The sequence below is a fragment of the Oncorhynchus mykiss genome, chromosome 2 (assembly GCF_057628025.1).
Source record: "Oncorhynchus mykiss isolate SJ-2025 chromosome 2, ASM5762802v1, whole genome shotgun sequence".
NCBI classification, from domain to species: Eukaryota; Metazoa; Chordata; class Actinopteri; order Salmoniformes; family Salmonidae; genus Oncorhynchus; species Oncorhynchus mykiss.
The window spans coordinates 38,197,093-38,221,670 of NC_143023.1; the positions used below are offsets into that span (position 1 = coordinate 38,197,093).

The 24,578-nt window shown below is 44.2% G+C and overlaps 2 protein-coding genes across 2 annotated transcripts in view; one reads left to right on the plus strand and one right to left on the minus strand.

Annotated features, from left to right (window-relative positions):
- Positions 1 to 582: 582 nt before the first annotated feature.
- On the plus strand, positions 583 to 8,800 carry LOC110533769 (threonylcarbamoyl-AMP synthase-like). The gene is made up of 7 exons (XM_036947870.2): positions 583 to 1,123; positions 1,380 to 1,577; positions 1,842 to 1,956; positions 2,146 to 2,265; positions 2,435 to 2,544; positions 2,756 to 3,454; positions 3,816 to 8,800. Exons 2-6 carry the CDS (start codon positions 1,423 to 1,425, stop codon positions 2,817 to 2,819), a joined length of 564 nt encoding a protein of 187 aa, XP_036803765.2. The 5' UTR covers positions 583 to 1,123; positions 1,380 to 1,422; the 3' UTR covers positions 2,820 to 3,454; positions 3,816 to 8,800.
- The window catches only part of LOC110489192 (glycoprotein endo-alpha-1,2-mannosidase-like protein), a 38,319-nt gene continuing 17,455 nt past the window's right edge, over positions 3,715 to 24,578 (minus strand). The window contains exons 3-4 of the mRNA XM_021561815.3: positions 21,634 to 21,710; positions 3,715 to 5,437 (exon numbers count right to left, since the gene is read on the minus strand). Coding sequence (XP_021417490.3) covers positions 4,801 to 5,437; positions 21,634 to 21,710 — 714 coding nt within the window. The 3' untranslated portion in view covers positions 3,715 to 4,800. The remainder of the gene's footprint in view (positions 5,438 to 21,633; positions 21,711 to 24,578) is intronic.

Here is a 24,578-nt window from a genome sequence, read left to right on the forward strand (position 1 = left end):
AATAGAACACTGCCTCTGGATGAGCGTTTTCCTGTTTTCTTATGGCGGTATATAGCTCATCGAGTGTGGTCTTAGTGCCAGCATCAGTCTGTGATGGTATGAAGACAGTTATGAAAAATACAGATGAAACTCTATCTACCTAGAGTTCTCAAGATAAGCTGTAGACCACACTATCTCAGGCGAGCAAAACCTTGAGACTTCCTTAGATATCGTGCACAATGGAAATGGCATTACAATTAAACAACCACTAATGAACAGATATATAGGCATTTGTGTAGTATAATGTTACCTGGAACCGACGCCATTTTTGTTTCCCTGGAAAATCACCTGGTCTGTACACTTGTGGGTTACACATGTGATATAGTTTTACTAATTAGTAATTGATTGGAGGCCTGGTACAAGTTGAATAACTGAAGGTATCCTTGTAAATTTGATGTAATGGGCATGTACTATTTTGTTATTAGTTTGGATCAATATCAGCCACTTGTTATGCAAATTACAAAGCACATTTTGATCTTGTTTATTTTATAAACGTTTTGCGAAGCTGTGTGCTTTCACTTTAAGGAAATGTGTGTCATTATTTTGAGGGCGTTACCCAGAAGACAGAATGTTATTTCATCAGCCGACACAGCATGTAGCACCAACACTTTCTATGAATACATTTTTAAAGTTTATTTCTAACTTCATGATATTAAGACGCGTTTATAAATCTAGCGACCCGAGATGGAGAACTAGGTGCAAAGAACTGAAGACAAAAATGATGCGCTTGTCACCGCAATCCGTCATAAATGGGCCATCTGCCCGGTGTGATGCAAGACTGCAAGGTCGGTCCATTGTCACCATTCAAACTCAAACGGCAAGGTTCTACAATTAAAATAAATTATAAGTTGAATAGAGGTCCATATGAGAAGCTAATAGTTGTTAGCGAGATATATCATTCTCATGGTTTCAAGTGCACGTGTTAGGGCTCCCGAGAGGCGCAGCAGTCTAAGGCACTACATCTCAGTGCAAGAGGCGTCACTACAGTCCCTGGTTCGAATCCAGCCTAAATCACACCCGGCCGTGATTGGGAGTCCCATAGGGTGGGGCACAATTGGCCCAGCGTCGTCCGGGTTTAGCCGAGGTAGGCCGTCATTTAAAGCTAGACTTACTTGTCTAGTTAAATAAAGGATACATATTAAAAAATATATGTATTCTGCAATAACATGTCTCAAACTAAATCATTCTTAGGCTTTTTGTCAAATGCTTTGCATTAGCCACGTTCTGTTGTGGGGGAGATTGTTGAATGTCTACTCCTGATGAAATGCGATCATACATCAATCAATGTAAGCTGTTTGCATAAGACCATTCATTCCTAATGGTTTGCTTTTGAAGTGTAGATGGTGCAGAAGTCCTGAATTCAACAGTGAAGGCTCTAAAAGGATGGGAAAGTTGTGGCTGTGCCAACGGACACAATATACGGGCTGGCTTGCTTGGCTCAGAATTCCAATGCCATCAAAAAGGTGTATGACATCAAAGGACGTAAGGGTCAGAAACCACTGGCCATTTGTGTTGGAGAAATCAAAGACATTTTACAAGTAAGCACGCATTGATGGTGTTCGTATCATTGTTCTTGTGGCTCAATGTCTTGCAACATGCCTAACTCACACTATAGGGCTGAGCTGGACTGGCCTGGCCTGGCCTTGTTACGCATCTAACGTAGTTGCAAAAATCTACCTTGCTGGAAAGGACAAAATGAAAATACCGGTGCCAGCACAGTACGGTTTGCATCAGCCCTATAATGTGAATCAGGCAATATTGCAGCCTAGCCTAAATGTTGTTTTTTACCCTTGTGGTGGCAGGTACTGTAAGGTGTCAGTCAAGAAAGAACTGATAGGGGACCTGTTGCCTGGCCCGGTCACTCTGGTTCTGGAACGAGCTGAAGTACTCAACACTGACCTCAATCCCTTCACTCCGGTTAGACTTCCATAGACATGGACAATTCACTGCCCCTAAAAGATTACAAATTATACTGTAATTCATAAACCACTCAATTTGAAAATGTGTGTTGCTTTTCTGCATGCTAGATTTTGGATTGGCATTTAGTAAGTTATTTATTACATGCATTGGGCTGTTGGTGATGATGTGTTTACCTTTTTCTTCCAGTTAGTAGTAGTGTGCATCCCGGACCAGGCCTTTATGAGACGCCTCTGCCAGATGTGTCGGGAACCTCTTGCAGTCACCAGCGCCAACATCAGCCCACACTCCAGCACTGTGGCTGTACATGTATGTAGAGACAACCCACCGTGTGTGAGAACTGTTTTTATTCCGTGAACTGAAGGGGAGGTGGGACTACATCATCTACAACTAACCAAGGTTTATCAGTGCATCATTTTTCACTGATACTTAAAAGGACTTTGGCAAAATAGTAGTTATACAGGGATTTTCTCTACAGGACTTCCAGGATCTGTGGCCTCAGTTATCAGTGGTGGTGGATGGCGGACCAATAGGAGACAAGAGTCGGTTGGGGTCAACAGGCAAATACCGCATCATCAGACCTGGCTGGTGAGTAGTGATACTGGCCTGCTCAGCAGATTACAGGCCACTGACTGTAATACATTTCAATCAAGCTAGTTATGTTCAGGTAATTCCGTTTTGTTAATTTATCCAAGTTAAAGGTACATGGGCACATTTTGTGAATAGTAGTTTAAACATACAGTATAGTGAAAATTACCTGTGGTAGTGATAACCGCCCCCCCCCCCCCCCCCCCCCCAGTGCCTTCTCTTCCACAGTTCATGTGCTAGAGCACAAATATGGACTGTCAGAAGACACGGGATGAGTGAGGTTTGCCCCCTTCAAATTCATACCACATGCTGAAATGTACAACCAGCAAGAACCTGTGCTTACCATGGCCAAATACAACTCTGAATGATGGCAATGCCTGCAACGCTGAGGCGAGTGATGATTTCTAAAGGAAGGACGGTCCTTTTGCACATTGCATGCTATTGTGGAATGCTCTGGGTTTCTTGTAAAACTTAAGGGATTTGTTTTTGTCTTTCTGGGTTATTAGCTGTCCAAGCATTGTCGTTTCTATGGGAAAACCCTTTTTTTCACAAATTGGTCTTCTGACCAATCAGATCAGCTCTGAAAAATATCTGATGAGAAAAGATCTGATGTGATTGGTCAGACCAATTGGTGGGGAAAAGAATATCAGGATTGGGCTGCCTGTGTAAATGCAGCCTACGAGCTGTGATCTAGTGTATTATTGCTCAACAGTTTTGAGTACCTGATTACTGGTTTGTATAATGGACCAATGAGAGTATGTTGTTGACAATAAATGGCATGCATTATGCAGATCATGATGGCTTGTGTTGGTTTTCTCTCCTCGCCTATAGTACTGGGTGAATGTCAGTGTGGTGGATGAACTACTGCAGAAGCTCCTGTCCACAGAACACTCTCAATTACTTTTTTTTGGTAAGTGTCTTCTCACATGTTTGGAATGTAGATGGTCATTATTCAGTACTGCATATACATTAAGGAGTTAGCCTAGCGGTTAAGAGCATTGGGTCAGTAACCTGTCCTTGAGCAAGGCAGTTAACCCTCAAAATAAACTGCCTGACTATACATTTACAATACCTGTGCACGAGAGTGACTGTTTATTTCTATAAAAAGTCTAATTATTTTAACAGACAATGTCCCAACTCTAATGGTGAATGAATCTGAAAAACCTGTTTTGAACAGATTGCATTTATTAAAACTGGTAATTGTGCTAGACTTAAAATATGAAATTGTTGAATGTAGTTTCTCACTGGTGGTGGTTGTTTTCTGTCTTCAGATAAAACGAAACTGCTGTGGACGTGGCGTTTCCCCTTGGCTGAATTGGTCTGGCTGCAATCACATGCTCCGATACCCCAACATCTCTGTGGAGCCCTCAGACTCTCCCTGGTGCACTGACATTAAACCATTTGGTCAAGCATGCTGTTTTCCCTTACACATTGGTTCGGCTCCGGGCTGAAGTTTCCCTAGGTACCGATCTAGGATCAGCTCCCCCAAACCTTAACCATTAGTTGGGGAAATGTAAAACTGTAAAACTGACCCTAGATCAGTGCCTAGGGGCAACTTCACCCTACGTCTTTGAGCTCCACATCCTTGTTAAGCCACACAGGAAATACCCCTTTACTTGGCAATGACCACACTTGCTTTGAGTGAAGAGAAAAGGCTAGACTTAATGAAGAGAAAATATAATCGTACAGTTCCACTAGCCCTCTCTCTATCTCTCTCATGTCCTTTATTCTCTCATACTTTCCAAGAAAGAGATGGCTTGTGGATGAAAGTGAAATCCTAGAAATGTCACCTGGTCTATTTTTATTGGGATTATCATTTTAAAACTTAAAAGGATTGTGCAGAAAGAAAAGTCATGCCAGGGTGCATTGTATCAAACAGATGGTTACATTGGACAGTGGTTTGTCAAAGTAGGACAGCGTGTACTGTGTACAGTATATTAGACTATTGACGTGTCCATCCATGCTGGTAGCGAGGATGGGGGTTGTCTGGAGGTTATCAGGAGGCAAGATCCAGGGCAGAGATATGGCAAGCAGGATGGGGAGCTTTCTGTTGCACATAAGTCAACTGTAGAATATCCCAAATATACCACATAATGCAATTTTGCCCCCCCCCCCCCAAAAAAAAAAGTTAAAATGAGCATTTCTCTCTTTTTTTTCTCTCTCCAGTCCAATTCCCACGCACTTGTCTCTCACACATTCATAAACCTCTACAGTCACTCGTGCTTTTTCTCTCTCTTTCACACACACAGTGCCAGTTCACATGAGCCATGTCTCTTTCTCCTTGTTGAACTGCTCTGCCCACCTCCTGGTGAGCTCCAGGTAGTGCTCAGGTTGGTGCGGCTGGTAATCCAAATACAACCTGGTCACCGTCTTTTTTGGCACAGCCATCTCGATCTGCGTGCCCTCGTGCCACTCGTTGAACGACGTTATCGTGACGATCTCGGGCCGCACGTTCAGCGCCGCCTGTAAGGCTGTCTCGTAGTAGCGGCCGTTGACTCGGTTGCGCGTGTTGTGGTTGTTCCACGGTCTGACTGCGGTGTCGATGTAGCCCGGCCCGGCGCTAGGTATAAATAACAGGTTGTTACCGTCACAGAACGCCTTGACCGCCTTCCAGTTCTGGTGGGATGAACCAAAAGAGAACCCGTTGGAGGCGAAGTACGTGTACATGCCATCGAAACCACCGGCAAGAATGTCATGCTTGTGGCGCTCCTCCACGATGAGGGCGATGAAGACACTGTCGTACGGCGTGCCACGCAGGCTGTGGGAGCCCGTGGGGTGGAGCAGGTCGGACCAGTTCTCGGGCGGCGTCAGATACGAGTCATAAATGTAGAACAGAGGCAGGATATTCCCCGTGCTAGAGGTGAACTTGTAGAAGGCTCCGTGGTCCCCGTACCTTCAAACACAAATAAATGGACACAAGATTATTGATAAAGATTTGGATATCTGCATGGAAGGAGAAATAACCTAGAAGTATCCTAATAAGATATGAATCACATTCTAGAGTTATTTACATGTAATCTAGCGTTCAGGAAACAGCAGAGGGAGCACGACCCCTGCCAAATCAACGGGGCCACAGTGGAGAAGGTTAAAAGCTTCAAGTTCCTCAGCATACACATCACTGTGTGGTGAAGAAGGTGCAACAGTGTCTCTTTTTAACCTCAGGAGGCTGAATAAATTCGACTTCGTCCCTAAGACCCTCGCAATCTTTTACAGATGGACCATTGAGAGCATCCTGTCAGGCTGTATCACCGCCTGGTACGACAACTGCACCGTCCGCAACCGCAGGACTCCAGAGGGTGGTGCGGTCAGCCCAACGCATCACCGTAGCCACACTGCCTGCCCTTCAGGACATCTACAGCACCCGGTGTCACAGGAAGACCAAGAAGATCAAAGCTGGGACCGAGAGACTGCAACTGTTGGACTAATGATTACACCCTATATCAGCTCGATGCAGGCAAGTGTACGCAAGGTGGTCACTTTGATTACCAATGTGTCTCTCGACCTGTGTGCACCTACGTTGTAAACTTTCATTCATAGGCTAGGTTGTAGCAACCTCATGATGCGTTTAGGGAAAATTGGAGTGTCATGTAGTAGCTAAACCTGTCACTGTTACATTGAACTGGGTGAGTGGAATATGAATGAGAGTCATCCAATATGCTGTAAAAGAAATAAGGCCATGCTCATTAAAAAATGTGATGTGTATGCGCATCCCATCGTGTGTGTGTGTATACACACATACACAGTGCCTTCGGAAAGTATTCAGACACCTTTTTTTTCACATATTGTTAGGTTACAACCTTATTCTAAAATTGATTTAAATCGTTTTTTCCCCTCATCAATCTACACACAATACCCCATAATCAGAAAGTAATTTAAAAAAAAAAAATGTTTACATTATTGCAAATTCATTAAACATGAAACTATCACATTTACATAAGTATTCAGCCCCTTACCTTAGTACTTTGTTAAAGCACCTTTGGCAGCGATTACAGCCTCGAGTCTTCTTGAGTATGACGCTACAAACTTGGCACACCTGTATTTGGGGAGTTTCTCCCATTCTTCTCTGCAGATCCTCTCAAGCTCTGTCAGGTTGGATGGGGAGTGTTGCTGCACAGCTATTTTCAGGTCTCTCCAGAGATGTTCGATTGGGTTCAAGTCTGGGCTCTGGCTGGGCCACTCAAGGATATACACTTGTCCCGAAGCCACTCCTGCGTTGTCCAGATGGAAGGTGAAACTTTTCCCCAATCTGAGATCCTGAACGCTCTGGAGCAGGTTTTCATCAAGGATCTCTCTGTATTTTGCTCTGTTCATCTTTCCCTCGATTCTGACTTGCCTCCCAGTCCCTGCCACTGAAAAACATCCCCACAGCATGATGCTGCCACCACCATGCTTCACCGTAGGGATGGTGTCAGGTTTCCTCGGAACGTGACACTTGGCATTCAGGCCAAAGAGTTCGATCTTTGTTTCAACAAACCAGAGAATCTTGTTTCTCATGGTCTGAGAGTCTTTGGGTGGCTTTTGGCAAATTACAAGCGGGCTGTCATGTGCCTTTTACTGAGGAGTGGCTTCCGTCTGGCCACTTTACCATAAAGGTCTGATTGGTGGGGTGCTGCAGAGATGGTTGTCCTTCTGGAAGGTTCTCCCATCTCCACAGAGGAACTCTAGAGCTCTGTCAGAGTGACCATTGGGTTCTTGGTCACCTCCCTGACCAAGGCCCTTCTCCCCCGATTGCTCAGTTTGGCCGGTATGGTCAGCTCTAGGAAGAGTCTTAGTGGTTCCAAATTTCTTCCATTTAAGAATCATGGAGGCCACTGTGTTTTAGGGGACGTTCAATGCTGCAGAAATGTTTTGGTACCCTTCCCCAGATCTGTGCCTAGACACAATCCTGTCTGAGTTCTACGGACAGACCTCATGGCTTGGTTTTTGCTCTGACATGCACTGTCAACTGTGGGACCTTTTTATATAGAAGGATGTGTGCCTTTCCAAATCATATCCAATCTATTGAATTTACCACAGGTGGACTCATTTCAAGTTGTAGAAACAGCTCAAGGATGATCAATGGAAACAGGATGCACCTGACCTCAATTTTGTTTATCATAACAAAGGGTCTGAATACTTATGTAAATAAGGTATTTCTGTTTTTAATATTTAATACTGTCATGACGTTGGCCTGGGGGTAGGTTTATGACAGTCATAAATACCTCTTTTCCCCTTTTTCCTCTCTACCATACTGATGTCACATTTGCAAAATCCTTGGTTAACATAGAGATTCTGGGAACATCAGAAGGTGGGGGGAAATGAACAATATTCTGGTAATCCGACCAATGGAACATATGCGGTGGTACTTAATGAATCTGATGTCAGTTCGGTTGTCATCTGAGACATTCTCATCAATGATAAGATGACATAAACTCTGCAGTGGAAAGTCAACACATCAGAGTTATCAGATTCATATGGAATTGTTGTTCAATTTAAATGTTTGAATATGAAATGTTTCGTGATGGGATGAAATGTGATTTTAGCTTCTAAAATGTGAGATTTGGGATTTCATAAGATCAGTGACCCGCCCATGTGAAGGGACATAGGATATAAAACTTTTCAAACACGCCCTCCTCTCCCTTCCTATATAAGCCCTTGACGACAATATAACCTCATGTTCCGAGGACGTGAGGACGACGGTCCGATGTCAGAATGGTTCAGATTATAACTACAGAATGAAGCCAACATCAGCGTGAGCTTTGGTTGCGAATGGTATGAACTTTGAACTATTATTCACTACAGAAGTGATACCTCCTAGCCGTTGAGTTAGCAACAGCCGCTGCAAACGAGGGTTAGGAAGGAACAGACAGAGTATCCCATTCTACCACACAACGACGTTACTACAACGTATTCAATATACCAGCAGAGACATTCTTCAAAGGGCTCGGTTGGGCAACACGGCCTTCCATCTACCACCAACCTACCGAAGCGCAGCTCAGAGTAAATATTTATTGCATTTTCCTTTTCCATATGGGCGGTAATTTAGAATGCACAAGATACTGTATTTACGATAGCACAGCGTCGCCCTTTGTTCCTCAGTCTTCCCGCTCTTTCACTCAAACCCAGCTCCTTTTCAAACCCAGCTGTCATATCTGTTCCGCCTGCTAGGGACGTTTTCCTTTATGACCTAATTTGTAATCAAGTTATGATTTAATTATCTGAATGTGTAATTCTGTGTGATTAGTTAGGTATTTAGTAAATAAATAATTAAACCCAATTTTGCATTGCTGAATCAAATTGTTAGCCAGGTTTCGTGCAGATAACCAAGAATTTACAACTTTTAGATGAGACTGAATTAAGATGACGATTATTGACTGCTATTGATGTAAAATATTACTAGGTCTTTAAGAGTTTATTCGGAAGATAACAGCTCTATAAATATTATTTTGTGGTGCCCGACTCTCTAGTTAATTACATTTACATGATTAGCTCAATCAGGTAATATTAATTACGGAGAAATTATTTTATAGAATAGCATGTCATATCAATTAATCCGGCATAGCCAAAGACACGACAATACATTTGCAAAAATGTCTAAACCTGTTTTCACTTCGTCAATATGGGGTATTGTGTTGAGATTGCTGAGGATTTCTTTGAAATGTCATCCATTTTATAATAAGTCTAATGTAACAATGTGGGAAAAGTCAAGGAGTCTGAATACTTTCCTAAGGCACTGGTGTGTGTGTGTGTGTGTGTGTGTGTGTGTATACAGTTGATGTCGGAAGTTTACATACACTTAGGTTGGAGTCATTAAAACTCGTTTTTCAACCACTCCACATATTTCTTGTTAACAAACTATAGTTTTGGCAAGTTTATTTATTTTTATTTATTTATTTCACCTTTATTTAACCAGGTAGGCAAGTTGAGAACAAGTTCTCATTTACAATTGCGACCTGGCCAAGATAAAACAAAGCAGTTCGACACATACAACAACACAGAGTTACACATGGAGTAAAACAAACATACAGTCAATAATACAGTAGAAAAATAAGTCTATATACAATGTGAGCAAATGAGGTGAGATAAGGGAGATAAAGACAAACAAAAAAAAGGCCATGGTGGCGAAGTAAATACAATAAGGCAAGTAAAACACTGGAATGGTAGATTTGCAGTGGAAGAATGTGCAAGGTAGAGATAGAAATAATGGGGTGCAAAGGAGCAAAATAAATAAATACAGTAGGGGGAGAGGTAGTTGTTAGGGCTAAATTATAGATGGGCTATGTACAGGTGCAGTAATCTGGGAGCTGCTCTGACAGCTGGTGTTTAAAGCTAGTGAGGGAGATAAGTGTTCCCAGTTTCAGAGATTTTTGTAGTTCGTTCCAGTCATTGGCAGCAGAGAACTGGAAGGAGAGGCGGCCAAAGGAAGAATTGGTTTTGGGGGTGACTAGAGAGATATACCTGCTGGAGCGCGTGCTACAGGTGGATGCTGCTATGGTGACCAGCGAGCTGAGATAAGGGGGAACTTTACCTAGCAGGGTCTTGTAGATGACCTGGAGCCAGTGGGTTTGGCGACGAGTATTAAGCGAGGGCCAGCCAAAGAGAGCGTACAGGTCGCAGTGGTGGGTAGTATATGGGGCTTTGGTGACTAAACTGATGGCACTGTGATAGACTGCATCCAATTTATTGAGTAGGGTATTGGAGGCTATTTTGTAAATGACATCGTCGAGGATCGGTAGGATGGTCAGTTTTACAAGGGTATGTTTCGAACGGTTGAAAAGCATGCATTTGGTTTTGCTAGTGTTTGAGAGCGGTTGGAGGCCACGGAAGGAGAGTTGTAATGGCATTTCCTGGAGGGTTGTTAATACAGTGTCCAAAGAAGGGCCAGACGTATACAGAATGGTGTCGTCTATGTAGAGGTGGATCAGAGACTCCAGCAGCAAGAGCGACATCATTGATGTATACAGAGAAGAGAGTTGGTCCATGAATTGACCCCTGTGGAACCCCATAGAGACTGCCAGAGGCCCAGACAACAGGCCCTCCGATTTGACACACTGAACTCTATCAGAGAAGTAGTTGGTGAACCAGGCGAGGCAATCATTTGAGAAACCAAGGCTGTCGAGTCTGCCGATGAGGATGTGGTGATTGACAGAGTCGAAAGCCTTGGCCAGGTCAATGAATATGGCTGCACAGTATTGTTTCTTATCGATGGCGGTTAAGATATCGTTTAGGACCTTGAGCGTGGCTGAGGTGCACCCATGACCAGCTCTGAAACCAGATTGCATAGCGGAGAAGGTATGGTGGGATTCGAAATGGTCGGTAATCTGTTTGTTGACTTGGCTTTCGAAGACCTTAGAAAGGCAGGGTAGGATAGATATAGGTCTGTAGCAATTTGGGTCAAGAGTGTCCCCCCCTTTGTGTCCCCCAATCTTTGGGAAGCACAGACAACACGAAAGAGAGGTTGAACAGGCTAGTAATAGGGGTGGCAACAATTCCGGCAGATAATTTTAGAAAGGGTCCAGATTGTGTAGCCTGGCTGATTTGTAGGGGTCCAGATTTTGCAGCTCTTTCAGAACATCTGTTGACTGGATTTGGAAGAAGGAGAAATGGGGAAGGTTTGGGCGAGTTGCTGTGGGGGGTGCAGTGCTGTTGACCGGGGTAGGGGTAGCCAGGTGGAAAGCATGGCCAGCCGTAGAAAAATGCTTATTGAAATTCTCAATTATAGTGGATTTATCGGTGGTGACAGTGTTTCCTCTCTTCAGTGCAGTGGTCAGCTGGGAGGAGGTGTTCTTATTCTCAGTGAACTTTACAGTGTCCCAGAACTTTTTGGAGTTTGTGTTGCAAATTTCTGCTTGAAAAAGCCAGCCTTGGCTTTTCTACCTGCCTGTGTATATTGGGTTCTAGCTTCCCTGAAAAGTTGCATATCACTGGGGCTGTTCAATGCTAATGCAGAACGCCATAGGATGTTTTTGTGTTGGTTAAGGGCAATTGGTTAGGACATCTACTTTGTGCATGACATGAGTAATTTCTCCAACAATTGTTTACAGACAGATTATTTCACTTATAATTCGCTGTATCACAATTCTAGTGGGTCAGAAGTTTACATACACTAAGTTGACTGTGCCATTAAACAGCTTGGAAATGTCATGTATTGTCATGTTGTGTCTTGTTTCTGTCCTTTCCCTTCACCCAGTCTCCCTCTGCTGGTCGTTATTAGGTTACCTTTTCTCCCCCTCTTTCCCCCAGCTGTTCCTTGTCTCCTCCTAACTACCTCGTCACCCCTTTTCCCACCTGTTCCCTTTTTCCCTCTGATTAGTCCTCTATATCTCTCTCTGTTTTTGTTCCTGTCTTTGTCGGATTCTTGTTTGTGTTTTTCATGCCTGAACCAGACTATCGTCATGTTTGCTGCAACCTTGTCCTGTCCTGTCGGAATCTGCCGGTCCATCTGAGCCTACGTTTGTTTTGTTATTAAAGAAGCTCTGTTTACGTTAATTCGCTTTTGGGTCCTCATTCACGCACCGTAACAGAAGAATCCGACCAAGAATGGACCCAGCGACTTCGGATCCTCTCCACTCAGCCGTCGAGATCCAGGGAGCGATGCTAGGCAGACACGAGCAGGAATTGTCTGCTGCTCGACATGCCGTTGAGACCCTGGCCACCCAAGTCTCCAACCTCACAGAACAGGTTCACCATCTCCGCCTCGATCCACCGGCCACTTCCAGGGCTTTCGAATCTCCGGAGCCCAGAATCAATAACCCGCCGTGTTACTCTGGGGAGCCCACTGAATGCCGCTCGTTCCTCACCCAGTGTGATATTGTGTTTTCTCTCCAGCCCAACACTTACTCCAGGAGCACTGCTCGTGTCGCCTACGTCATATCTCTCCTTACTGGACGGGCTCGTGAGTGGGGCACGGCAATCTGGGAGGCAAGGGCTGAGTGTACTAACCAGTATCAGGACTTTAAGGAGGAGATGATACGGGTTTTTGATCGATCTGTTTTTGGGGAGGAGGCTTCCAGGGCCCTGTCTTCCCTATGTCAAGGTAATCGATCCATAACAGACTACTCTATTGAGTTTCGCACTCTTGCTGCCTCCAGTGGCTGGAACGAGCCGGCTTTGCTCGCTCGTTTTCTGGAGGGTCTCCGCGCAGAGGTAAAGGATGAGATTCTCTCCCGGGAGGTTCCTTCCAGCGTGGATTCCTTGATTGAACTCGCTATTCGCATTGAGCGACGGGTTGATCTTCGTCACCGAGCTCGTGGAAAGGAGCTCGCGTTCTCCGTTGCCCCCCTCTCCGCATCACTACCATCTTCCTCTGCCGGCTCGGGTGCTGAGCCTATGCAGCTGGGAGGTATCCGCATCTCGACTAAGGAGAGGGAACGGAGAATCACCAACCGCCTCTGTCTCTATTGCGGTTCTGCTGGTCATTTTGTCACTTCATGTCCAGTAAAAGCCAGAGCTCATCAGTAAGCGGAGGGCTACTGGTGAGCGCTACTACTCCTGTCTCTCCTTCAAGATCCTGCACTACCTTGTCGGTCCATCTACGCTGGACCGGGTCGTCAGCTTCCTGCAGTGCCTTAATAGACTCTGGGGCGGAGGGCTGTTTTATGGACGAGACCTGGGCTCGGGAACATGACATTCCTCTCAGACAGTTAAGGGAGTCCACAGCCTTGTTCGCCCTGGATGGTAGTCCTCTCCCCAGGATTCAGCGTGAGACGCTACCTTTAACCCTCACTGTTTCTGGTAATCATAGCGAAACCATTTCTTTTTTAATTTTTCGTTCACCTTTTACACCTGTTGTTTTGGGCCATCCCTGGCTAGTTTGTCATAATCCTTCCATTAATTGGTCTAGTAATTCTATCCTCTCCTGGAACGTCTCTTGTCATGTGAAATGTTTAATGTCTGCTATCCCTCCTGTTTCCTCTGTCTCTTCTTCACAGGAGGAGCCTGGTGATTTGACAGGGGTGCCGGAGGAATATCACGATCTGCGCACGGTGTTCAGTCGGTCCAGGGCCACCTCTCTTCCCCCACACCGGTCGTATGATTGTAGTATTGATCTCCTTCCGGGAACCACTCCCCCCCGGGGTAGACTATACTCTCTGTCGGCTCCCGAACGTAAGGCTCTCGAAGATTATTTGTCTGTAGCTCTTGCCGCCGGTACCATAGTCCCCTCCTCCTCTCCCGCCGGAGCGGGGGTTTTTTTTGTTAAGAAGAAGGACGGGTCCCTGCGCCCCTGCATAGATTATCGAGGGCTGAATGACATAACAGTGAAGAATCGTTATCCGCTTCCTCTTATGTCTTCAGCCTTCGAGATCCTGCAGGGAGCCAGGTTTTTCACTAAGTTGGACCTTCGTAACGCTTACCATCTCGTGCGCATCAGGGAGGGGGACGAGTGGAAGACGGCGTTTAACACTCCGTTAGGGCACTTTGAATACCGGGTTCTTCCTTTCGGCCTCGCTAACGCTCCAGCTGTCTTTCAGGCATTAGTCAATGATGTCCTGAGAGACATGCTGAACATCTTTGTTTTCGTTTACCTTGACGATATCCTGATTTTTTCACCGTCACTCCAGATTCATGTTCAGCACGTTCGACGTGTCCTCCAGCGCCTTTTAGAGAATTGTCTTTTTGTGAAGGCTGAGAAGTGCTCTTTTCATGCCTCCTCCGTCACATTTCTCGGTTCTGTTATTTCCGCTGAAGGCATTAAGATGGATCCCGCTAAGGTCCAAGCTGTCATTGATTGGCCCGTCCCTAAGTCACGCGTCGAGCTGCAGCGCTTTCTCGGCTTCGCGAACTTCTATCGTCGTTTCATCCGTAATTTCGGTCAGGTGGCAGCTCCTCTCACTGCCCTTACTTCTGTCAAGACGTGCTTTAAGTGGTCCGTTTCCGCCCAAGGAGCTTTTGATCTCCTCAAGAATCGTTTTACATCCGCACCTATCCTTGTTACACCTGACGTCACTAGACAGTTCGTTGTCGAGGTTGACGCGTCAGAGGTGGGCGTGGGAGCCATTCTTTCTCAGCGCTCCCTCTCTGACGACAAGGTCCACCCTTGCGCGTATTTTTCTCATCGCCTGTCGCCGTCGGAACGTAACTATGATGTGGGAAACCGCGAACTGCTCGCCATCCGCTTAGCCCTAGGCGAATGGCGACAGTGGTTGGAGGGGGCGACCGTTCCTTTTGTCGTTTGGACTGACCATAGGAACCTTGAGTACATCCGTTCTGCCAAACGACTTAATGCGCGTCAGGCGTGCTGGGCGCTGTTTTTCGCTCGTTTCGAGTTCGTGATTTCTTATCGTCCTGGCTCTAAGAACACCAAGCCTGATGCTTTATCTCGTCTCTTCAGTTCTTCAGTAGCCTCCACTGACCCCGAGGGGATTCTCCCTGAGGGGCGTGTTGTCGGGTTGACTGTCTGGGGAATTGAGAGGCAGGTAAAGCAAGCACTCACTCAAACTCCGTCGCCGCGCGCTTGTCCTAGGAACCTTCTTTTCGTTCCCGTTCCTACTCGTCTGGCCGTTCTTCAGTGGGCTCACTCTGCCAAGTTAGCCGGCCATCCTGGCGTTCGGGGTACGCTTGCTTCCATTCGCCAGCGTTTTTGGTGGCCCACCCGGGAGCATGACACGCGTCGCTTCGTGGCTGCTTGTTCGGTCTGCGCGCAGACTAAGTCCGGTAACTCCCCTCCTGCCGGCCGTCTCAGGCCGCTTCCCATTCCCTCTCGACCGTGGTCTCACATCGCCTTAGATTTTGTCACCGGACTGCCTTCGTCAGCGGGGAAGACTGTTATTCTTACGGTTGTCGACAGGTTCTCTAAGGCGGCTCATTTTATTCCCCTTGCTAAGCTTCCTTCTGCTAAAGAGACGGCACAAATCATCATCGAGAATGTTTTCAGAATTCATGGCCTTCCGTCAGACGTCGTTTCGGACAGAGGTCCGCAATTCACGTCTCAATTTTGGAGGGAGTTTTGCCGTTTGATTGGGGCTTCCGTCAGTCTCTCTTCCGGCTTTCACCCCCAGTCTAACGGTCAAGCAGAACGGGCCAATCAGACTATTGGTCGCATCTTACGCAGTCTTTCTTTTCGCAACCCTGCGTCTTGGTCAGAACAGCTCCCCTGGGCAGAATACGCCCACAACTCGCTTCCTTCGTCTGCGACCGGGCTATCTCCTTTTCAGAGTAGCCTCGGGTACCAGCCTCCGCTGTTCTCATCTCAGTTCGCCGAGTCCAGCGTCCCCTCCGCTCAGGCTTTTGTCCAACGGTGCGAGCGCACCTGGAAGAGGGTCAGGTCTGCACTTTGCCGTTATAGGGCGCAGACTGTGAGAGCTGCTAATAAGCGTAGAACTAAGAGTCCTAGATATTGTCGCGGTCAGAGAGTTTGGCTCTCAACTCAGAACCTTCCCCTTAAGACCGCTTCTCGCAAGTTGACCCCGCGGTTCATTGGTCCGTTCCGTATTTCTCGGATCATTAATCCTGTCGCAGTGCGACTTCTTCTTCCGCGATATCTTCGTCGCGTCCACCCGGTCTTCCATGTCTCCTGTGTCAAGCCCGTTCTTCGCGCCCCCGCTCGTCTTCCCCCCCCCCCCCATCCTTGTCGAGGGCGCACCCATCTACAGGGTCCGTAGGATTTTGGACATGCGTCCTCGGGGCCGTGGTCATCAGTACCTAGTAGATTGGGAGGGGTACGGTCCTGAGGAGAGGAGTTGGGTTCCCTCTCGGGACGTGCTGGACCGTGCGCTGATCGATGATTTCCTCCGTTGCCGCCAGGTTTCCTCCTCGAGTGCGCCAGGAGGCGCTCGGTGAGTGGGGGGGTACTGTCATGTATTGTCATGTTGTGTCTTGTTTCTGTCCTTTCCCTTCACCCTGTCTCCCTCTGCTGGTCGTTATTAGGTTACCTTTTCTCCCCCTCTTTCCCCCAGCTGTTCCTTGTCTCCTCCTAACTACCTCGTCACCCCTTTTCCCACCTGTTCCCTTTTTCCCTCTGATTAGTCCTCTATATCTCTCTCTGTTTTTGTTCCTGTCTTTGTCGGATTCTTGTTTGTGTTTTTCATGCCTGAACCAGACTATCGTCATGTTTGCTGCAACCTTGTCCTGTCCTGTCGGAATCTGCCGGTCCATCTGAGCCTACGTTTGTTTTGTTATTAAAGAAGCTCTGTTTACGTTAATTCGCTTTTGGGTCCTCATTCACGCACCGTAACAGGAAAATTCCAGAAAATGATTTCATGGCTTTAGAAGCTTATGATAGGCTAATTGACATCATTCGAGTCAATTGGAGCTGTACCTGTGGAGGTATTTCAAGGCCAACCTTCAAACTCAGTGCTTGACATCATGGGAAAATCAAAAGAAATCAGCCAAGACATCAGAAAATAGATTGTAGACGTCCACAAGTCTGGTTCATCCGTTGGAGCAATTTCCAAACGCCTGAAGGTACCACGTTCATTTGTACAAACAATAGTACGCAAGTATAAACACCATGGGACCACGCAGCCGTCTTACAGCTCAGGAAGGAGGGGCGTTCTGTCTCCTAGAGATGAATGTACTTTGGTGCGAAAAGTGCAAAACAATCCCAGAATAACAGCGAAGGACCTTGTGAAGGAGGAAACTGGAGGAAACAGATACAAAAGTATCTATATCCACAGTAAAACGAGTCCTACAGTATATCAACATAACCTGAAAGTCTGCTCAGCAAGGAAGAAGCCACTGCTCCAAAACCGCCATAAAAAGGCAAAGACTACGGTTTGCAACTGCACATTGGGACAAAGATCAGACTTTTTGGAGAAATATCCTCTGGTCTGAAGAATCAAAAATAGAACTGTTTGGTCATAATGACCATCATTATGTTTGGAGGAAAAAGGGGGAGGCTTGCAAGCCGAAGAACACCATCCCAACCGTGAAGCACTTGGGTGGCAGCATCATGTTGTGTGGGTGCTTTGCTGCAGGATGGACTGGTGCACTTCACAAAAAAAGATGGCATCAAAATTGTGGATATATTGAAGCAACATCTCAAGACATCAGTCAGGAAGTTTAAGCTTGGTCACAAATGTTTCTTCCAAATGGACAAAGACCCCAAGCATACTTCCAAAGGTGTGGCAAAATGGCTTAAGGACAATGAAGTCAAGGTATTGGAGTGGCCATCACAAAGCCCTGACCTCAATCCCATAAAAAATGTGTGGGCAGAACTGAAAAAACCTGACTCAGTTACACCAGCTCTGTCAGGAGGAAGCTTGTGGGAAGCTTATGGAATGCTACCCAAAACGTTTGACCCGAGTTAAACAATTTAAAGGCAATGCTACCAAATACCAATTGAGTGTATGTAAACGTCTGACCCACTGGGAATGTGATGAAAGAAATAAAAGCTGAAATAAATACTTTTTCGTACGATTATTCTGACCTTTCACATTCTTAAAATAAAGTGGTGATCCTAACTTACCTAAGACAGGGAATTTATAAATGTCAGGAATTGTGAAAAAGTGAGTTTAAATGTATTTGGCTAAGGTGTATGTAAACTTACAACTTCAACTGTTTGTATATATAGAACCTGTCAAAATTTTGCACACGCCTACTCATTCAAGGGTTTTTCTTTTTTTTTACTATTTTCTGCATTATAGAATAATAATGAAGACATCATAACTATGAAATAACACATATGGAATCATGTTGTAACCAAAGAATTGTTAAACAAGTCAAAGTATATTTTATATTTGAGATTCTTCACAGAAGCCACCCTTTGCCTTGAAAGACAGCTTTGCACACTCTTGGCATTCTCTCAACCAGTTTCAATTAACAGGTGTGCCTGGTTAATTTGTGGAATTGTTTTCCTTAATGTGTTTGAGCCAATCAGTTGTGTTGTAACAAGGTAGGGGTGGTATACAGAAGATAGCCTTATTTGGTAAAAGACCACGTCCATATTATGACAAGAACAGCTAAAATAAGCAAAGAGAAAGGACAGTCTATCACTACTTTAAGACAGTGGTTCCCAAACTTTTTATAGTCCCGTACCCCTTCAAACATTCAACCTCCAGCTGCGTACCCCCTCTAGCACCGGGGTCAGCACACTCTCAAATGTTGTTTTTTGCCATCATTGTATGCCTGCCACACACACACTATACGATACATTTATTAAACATAAGAATGAGTGAGTTTGTCACAACCTGGCTCGTGGGAAGTGACAAACAGCTCTTTTAGGATCAGGGCACAAATAATAATAATCAATAATTTTGCTTTTTATTTAACCATCTTACATGTAAAACCTTGTTTGTTAATTGAAAATTGTGAATAACTCACCAAAGGTTAATGAGAAGGGTGTGCTTGAAAGGATGCACATAACTCTGCAAGGTTGTACAAGAGAGAGTCTTAGTCTTAAATCATTTTCCACACACAGTATGTTCCTGTATTTAGTTTTCATGCTAGTGAGGCCCGAGAATCCACTCTCACAATAGGTACGTGGTTGCAAAGTTCAAGTGCAAGTTCAAATCCCCGAGCTGACAAGGTACAAATCTGTCGTTCTGCCCCTGAACAGGCAGTTAACCCACTGTTCCTAGGCCGTCATTGAAAATAAGAATTTGTTCTTAACTGACTTGCCTAGTTAAATCATGGTAAAATTAAAAAGGGCATCAGTGTCTCACGTTTTGCCCAGACAGGATACTCTGAGCGCAGCCCAATCCAGAAATCTGGCAGTGGCTTCTGATTTAAATGACATTTTCACAGAACCGCTTGTTGCAATTTCGATGAGGCTCTCTTGTTCAGATATCGGTAAGTGGACTGGAGGCAGGGCATGAAAGGGATGACGAATCCAGTTGTTTGTGTCATCTTTCGGGACACACAAAAAAAAAATCATACAATGATGGAAAGACCTGTGTGTTGTCCTTGTTAATGCAGACAGAGAAGAGCTCCAACTTCTTAATCGTAGCCTCAATTTTGTCCCCCACATTGAATATAGTTGCAGAGAGTCCCTGTAATCCAAGATTCAGATCATTCAGGCGAGAAAAAACATCACCCAGATAGGCCAGTCGTGTGAGAATCTCATCAGTAAAAACTTTAAGCTCGTCTCTCAGTTAATTTTTTTTGTCTATTTTGCCCCTTGATAACCAGCACACTTATGTATTCAGGGGCCTTGTTTCAGGGGCTTGCTTTAATAAAGTTAACCATTTTCACTGTAGTGTCCAAAACGTCCTTCAAGCTGTTAGGCATTCCCTTGGCACCAAGAGCCTCTTGGTGGATGCTGCAGTGTACCCAAGTGGCGTCGGGAGCAACTGCTTGCATGCGCGTTACCACTCCACTATGTCTCCCTGTCACGGCTTTTGCGCCATCAGTAGAGATACCAACTCATCTTGACCACCAAAGTCCATTTAATGTCACAAAACTGTCCACTACTTTAAAAATATCCTCTCCTGTTGTCCTGGTTTCCAGTGGTTTGCAGAAGATGATGTTATCTTTAATTGATCCCCCATAAACGTAACGGACATATACCAGGAGCTGTGCCAGGCCCGCCACGTCTGTTGACTCATCCAGCTGTAACGCATAAAATTCACTGGTTTCAAGACATCTCCTGCCATGTCACTGATGCGTCGTGAAACAGTGTTGTTTGATGAAGGCATTGTCTGTATAGTTTTTTGGGGGGCCTTTTCCCCCAGCATTGTCCCAGCTGCGGCGGCAGGAATAATTAAGTCCTCTACAATAGTATGGGGCTTGCCTGTCCTAGCCATTCGATAGCTCACCATATAAGACACTTCTAGCCCCTTCTTATTAATGGTATCTGTTGCTTTTATACATGTCTTACTACTCTAAAGCTGTCTTAATTCTCACTCAAAAAACTCCTGTGGCTTTTTTTTGTTTTGTTTCTTTGCAACAGTGAAGGTTTCATTGAGTTGTGAGATAGTAATTTTGCACATATAACACACTGTGGCTAAGGAAAGGCACTACTCCCAATATAAGTGAACCCCAAATCAATGTAGTTCTCATAATATTTGAGCCTCTTTGTGCTTTCTCGGGTAAGAGGCACTAGCTTTTCAGCTACATGAGATTCACAACTGTCAATGTCCATGCTAGCTGGGTTAACAACAAATGTAGAATTACTGATGCTAGCATTGGATGTGCTTGTGGAAGCAGAACAACTTGTGTCGTCAACAGGTACAGGTGTAGTAGTGCTGGTAGTAGCAGTACTACCAGTAGAGCTGGTATGTGTCTCTATGGACATGGGCCATACTTTTTTTAAACCATTTATCAATTTTCGAGCAAACTGAATGAGCAGCACCTACGTTTGGCTACATACGGACCGTTAGTGGAATTCCCATGAGAGCGTAACGGTTAATGTGATTGGATGTTAATTATTTTACTAGGCTACCTGTATTTGACATTGTGTTGTTATTTTGCTGAACACTAGATGGTTTAATTTTATTTTGGGCAGTGAAACGAGGCTACTCAGGTGAGGGGAAAAAAACTCACCCAAATGTATAGCCCTGTTGGAAAATATAAATGGACTGTGAAAATTTGAAGGAAAAAAAAGTGAATCACATTTTTATTTAGCATACCCCCAACAGCATTGCGCGTACCTGTACCCCAGTTTGTTAATACCTGCTTTAAGACATGAAGGTCAGACAATTAGGAAAATGTCAAGAACTTGAAAAAATGTTTGAAGTGCAGTCGCAAAAAACAACAAACGCTATGATGAAACTGGCTCTCATGAGGACCGCCACAGGAAAGGAAGAAAATAGTAAAAATAAAGAAAAACCCTTAAATCAGTAGGTGTGTCCAAACTTTTGACTAGTACAGTATCTACCTACCTATCTACATACATACATACATACATACATACATACATACATACATACATACATACATACATACTCACTCACTCCGGACTCCGAAATTGCTCGTCTTAATATTTATATATTTTGTAAGTTCATTCATACTGCACTGTTGGAGCTAGGAACGCAAGCATTTTGCTACACCCACAATAACATCTGCTAAACATGTGTAAACGACCAATAGAATTTGATTTGAAGTGAACTGTGTCTCAGTCCATTAAAAGGGTCTATGTTGACTGAAAACTACTGTTTCAACAGGAAAGTTCAACAAAGTTTTACTTTGTGTCCACTTCAGTTTGAAGTTATTCTAAACAAAGACAAGACCTACCTGTCGATGATATACTTGATGTTGTCATGGACACTGTGGTCGCTCCTCCCTCTGTAAGGCTGGAGGTGAAATGCAACCTGGGAAGAAAATAAAAAACATCTTAGTCCACGGCTTTCCATTCATTGCATTGTTGTCACATATTTGTAAGTGCGTCTATGCAGCCAACCCAACCATCTAAGGTGATCAGTTAGTATTGACTCAAACTCTAGAGAATATTCACATTTGGAAAGGTGACAGGAGCTGGGCTGTGTTCAGCTGCCCCTTGGGTCTAATTGAGAGCTATTCAAAGCCTAAGGACGCAGCAGGAGCAATACATCCATTATTATGCAGCCATTATAATAAGCAGTTGTTACAACAACGGCAAAATTACTTCAAGTGTGTCCAAATACTGGTGGAGCCAACTAATAAAATAATCTGACCAGAGAGGTCCAGGACCTGAAGAACAGTTTGCAGTTCTCCCAGGGTCTGCTCGGTGAGTTTAATCGGGAAACGGCAAGATGACAACAATCTGTAAGCCTCTGAGAGAGAACATTAGTTCTGTATGTGAATCCATGATAACAATGACAGAGAAATCAGATTATATCGAAGGAGAAAATCATTCCGGGTGACTACCTCATGAAGCTGGTTGAGAGAATGCCAAGAGTATGCAAAGCCATCATCAAGGCAAACGGTGGCTACTTTGAAGAATCTCAAATATAAAATATATTTTGATTTGTTTAACAGTTTTTTGGTTACTACATGATTCCATATGTGTTATTTCATAGTGTTGATGTATGCACTATTATTCTACAATGTAGAAAATAGTAAAAATAAAGAAAACCCTAGAACGAGTAGGTGTGTCCAAACTTTTGACTGGTACTATATATTCAGAACCATATCCTAGTAATGCTTAGACAAGATCTCATGTCAAGTGTTATTGAAGTAGTGTGGCTTCAAGTTCACCTGCCTCATTTAAAGCCTATTACACTATCTAAATAATATGTGTGTGAAATGCTTGATAGTGTATTTGATGTAAACAGAGAAGTCTACTTTCTTGGAAACTTTAAAATTTACTGTTTTTCATCAAGCCGTCCGCTCAAGAGGAAGCTTCTCGCTGTAACCAGTGCCTTTTAATCTGGTTCAGGTTATTAATCAATTTACCAAGGTGTTTACAAACACTAAAGGAACAAGATCATCCATACAGTATGTATGGATGATCAAATGTTTACTAATACTGTGGAACTCTTTTCTAAAGCTGTATCCGTACCCATTGGATGCAGTGATCACAATATAGTGGCTATATTTAGGAGAACCAAGGTTCAAAAAGCTGGGCCTAAAATAGTGTATAAAGAGATCATACAAAAGATTTAGCTGTGACTCTTATGTGGATGATGTAAAAAAAAGATTTGTTTGTCTGATTTATGAAATTGCTTCATCCAGTTATTGATAAACATGCACCTGTTAAGAAACTGACTGTTAGAACTGTTAAGGCTCCATGGTATTGATGAGGAAATTAGAAACTGACTGTTAGAACTGCTAAGGCTCCATGGTATTGATGAGGAAATTAGAAACTGTATGGTTGACCGAAAGGGGGCATAAGGAAAGGCGAATAAGTCTGGCAGCACATCTGACATCTGAAAAATGACGTGACTAAACTTAACAAAAAGAAGAAGAAACTGTATTCATTTAATAAAAAACTGTGCCGTACTTTAAGTTAAATGATTGTCAGAAAGACAAATTCAACTCCATCTTTCATTGAAGCAGATGGCTTATTCATCACAAAAACCATTTGATGTTGCCAATTATTTGAATGATTACTTCATTGGCAAAGTGGGAAAACTTAAGCAGAAAATGCCAACAACGAACAGTGAGCCAACGTATTAATGCATAAAGAAACAAATAATGAAAAAAAAGCAAGTGGGAAGTTTACATACACCTCAGCCAAATACATTTAAACTCAGTTTTTCACAATTCCTGACATTTAATCCTAGTAAAGATTCCCTGTCTTAGGTCAGTTAGCATCACCACTTTATTTTAAGAATGTGAAATGTCAGAATAATAGTAGAGAGAATTATTTATTTCAGCTTTTATTTCTTTCATCATATTCCCAGTGGGTCAGAAGTTTGCATACACTCCATTAGTATTTGGTAGCATTGCCTTTAAATTGGGTCCAACGTTTTGGGTAGACTTCCACAAGCTTCCCACAATAAGTTGGGTGAATTTTGCTCCTGACAGAGCTGGTGTAACTGAGTCAAGTTTGTAGGCCTCCTTCCTCGCACACGCTTTTTCAGTTCTTCCCACAAATGATTTATGATTGAGGTCAGGGCTTTGTGATGGCCACTCCAATACATTGACTTTGTTGTCCTTAAGCCATTTTGCCACAACTTTGGAAGTATGCTTGGGGTCATTGTCCATTTGGAAGACCCATTTGCGACCAAGCTTTAACTTCCTGACCGATGTCTGGAGATGTTGCTTCAATATATCCACATAATTGTCCTGCCTCATGATGCCATATATTTTGTGAAGTGCACCAGTCCCTCCTGCAGCAAAGCAGCCCCACAACATTATGCTGCCACCCCTATGCTTCATGGTTTGGATGGTGTTCTTCGGTTTGCAAGCCTCCCCCTTTTTCCTTCAAACATAACAATGGTCATTATGGCCAAACAGTTCTATTTTTGTTTCATCAGACCAGAGGACATTTCTCCAAAAAGTACGATCTTTGTCCCCTTGTGTAGTTGCAAACTTTAGTCTGGCTTTTTTTATGGCGGTTTTGGAGCAGTGGATTCTTCCTTGCTGAGCGGCCTTTCGGGTTATGTTGATATAGGACTCGTTTTACTGTGGATATTGATACTTTTGTACCTGTTTCCTCCATCATCTTCACAAGGTCCTTTGCTGTTGTTGTGGGATTGATTAGCACTGTTCGCACCAAAGTACGTTCATCTCTAGAAGACAGAATTCGTCTCCTT

What these genes read in the sequence shown, in the direction of transcription:
- LOC110533769 (XM_036947870.2), top strand. Translation starts at nt 1,423, where the DNA reads ATGGGAAAGTTGTGGCTGTGCCAACGGACACAATATACGGGCTGGCTT. An exon ending in ACCTCAATCCCTTCACTCCG is followed by an intron (nt 1,957 to 2,145) that starts GTTAGACTTCCA and finishes TTTTTCTTCCAG; the next exon opens with TTAGTAGTAGTGTGCATCCC. An exon ending in CGCATCATCAGACCTGGCTG is followed by an intron (nt 2,545 to 2,755) that starts GTGAGTAGTGAT and finishes CCCCCCCCCCAG; the next exon opens with TGCCTTCTCTTCCACAGTTC.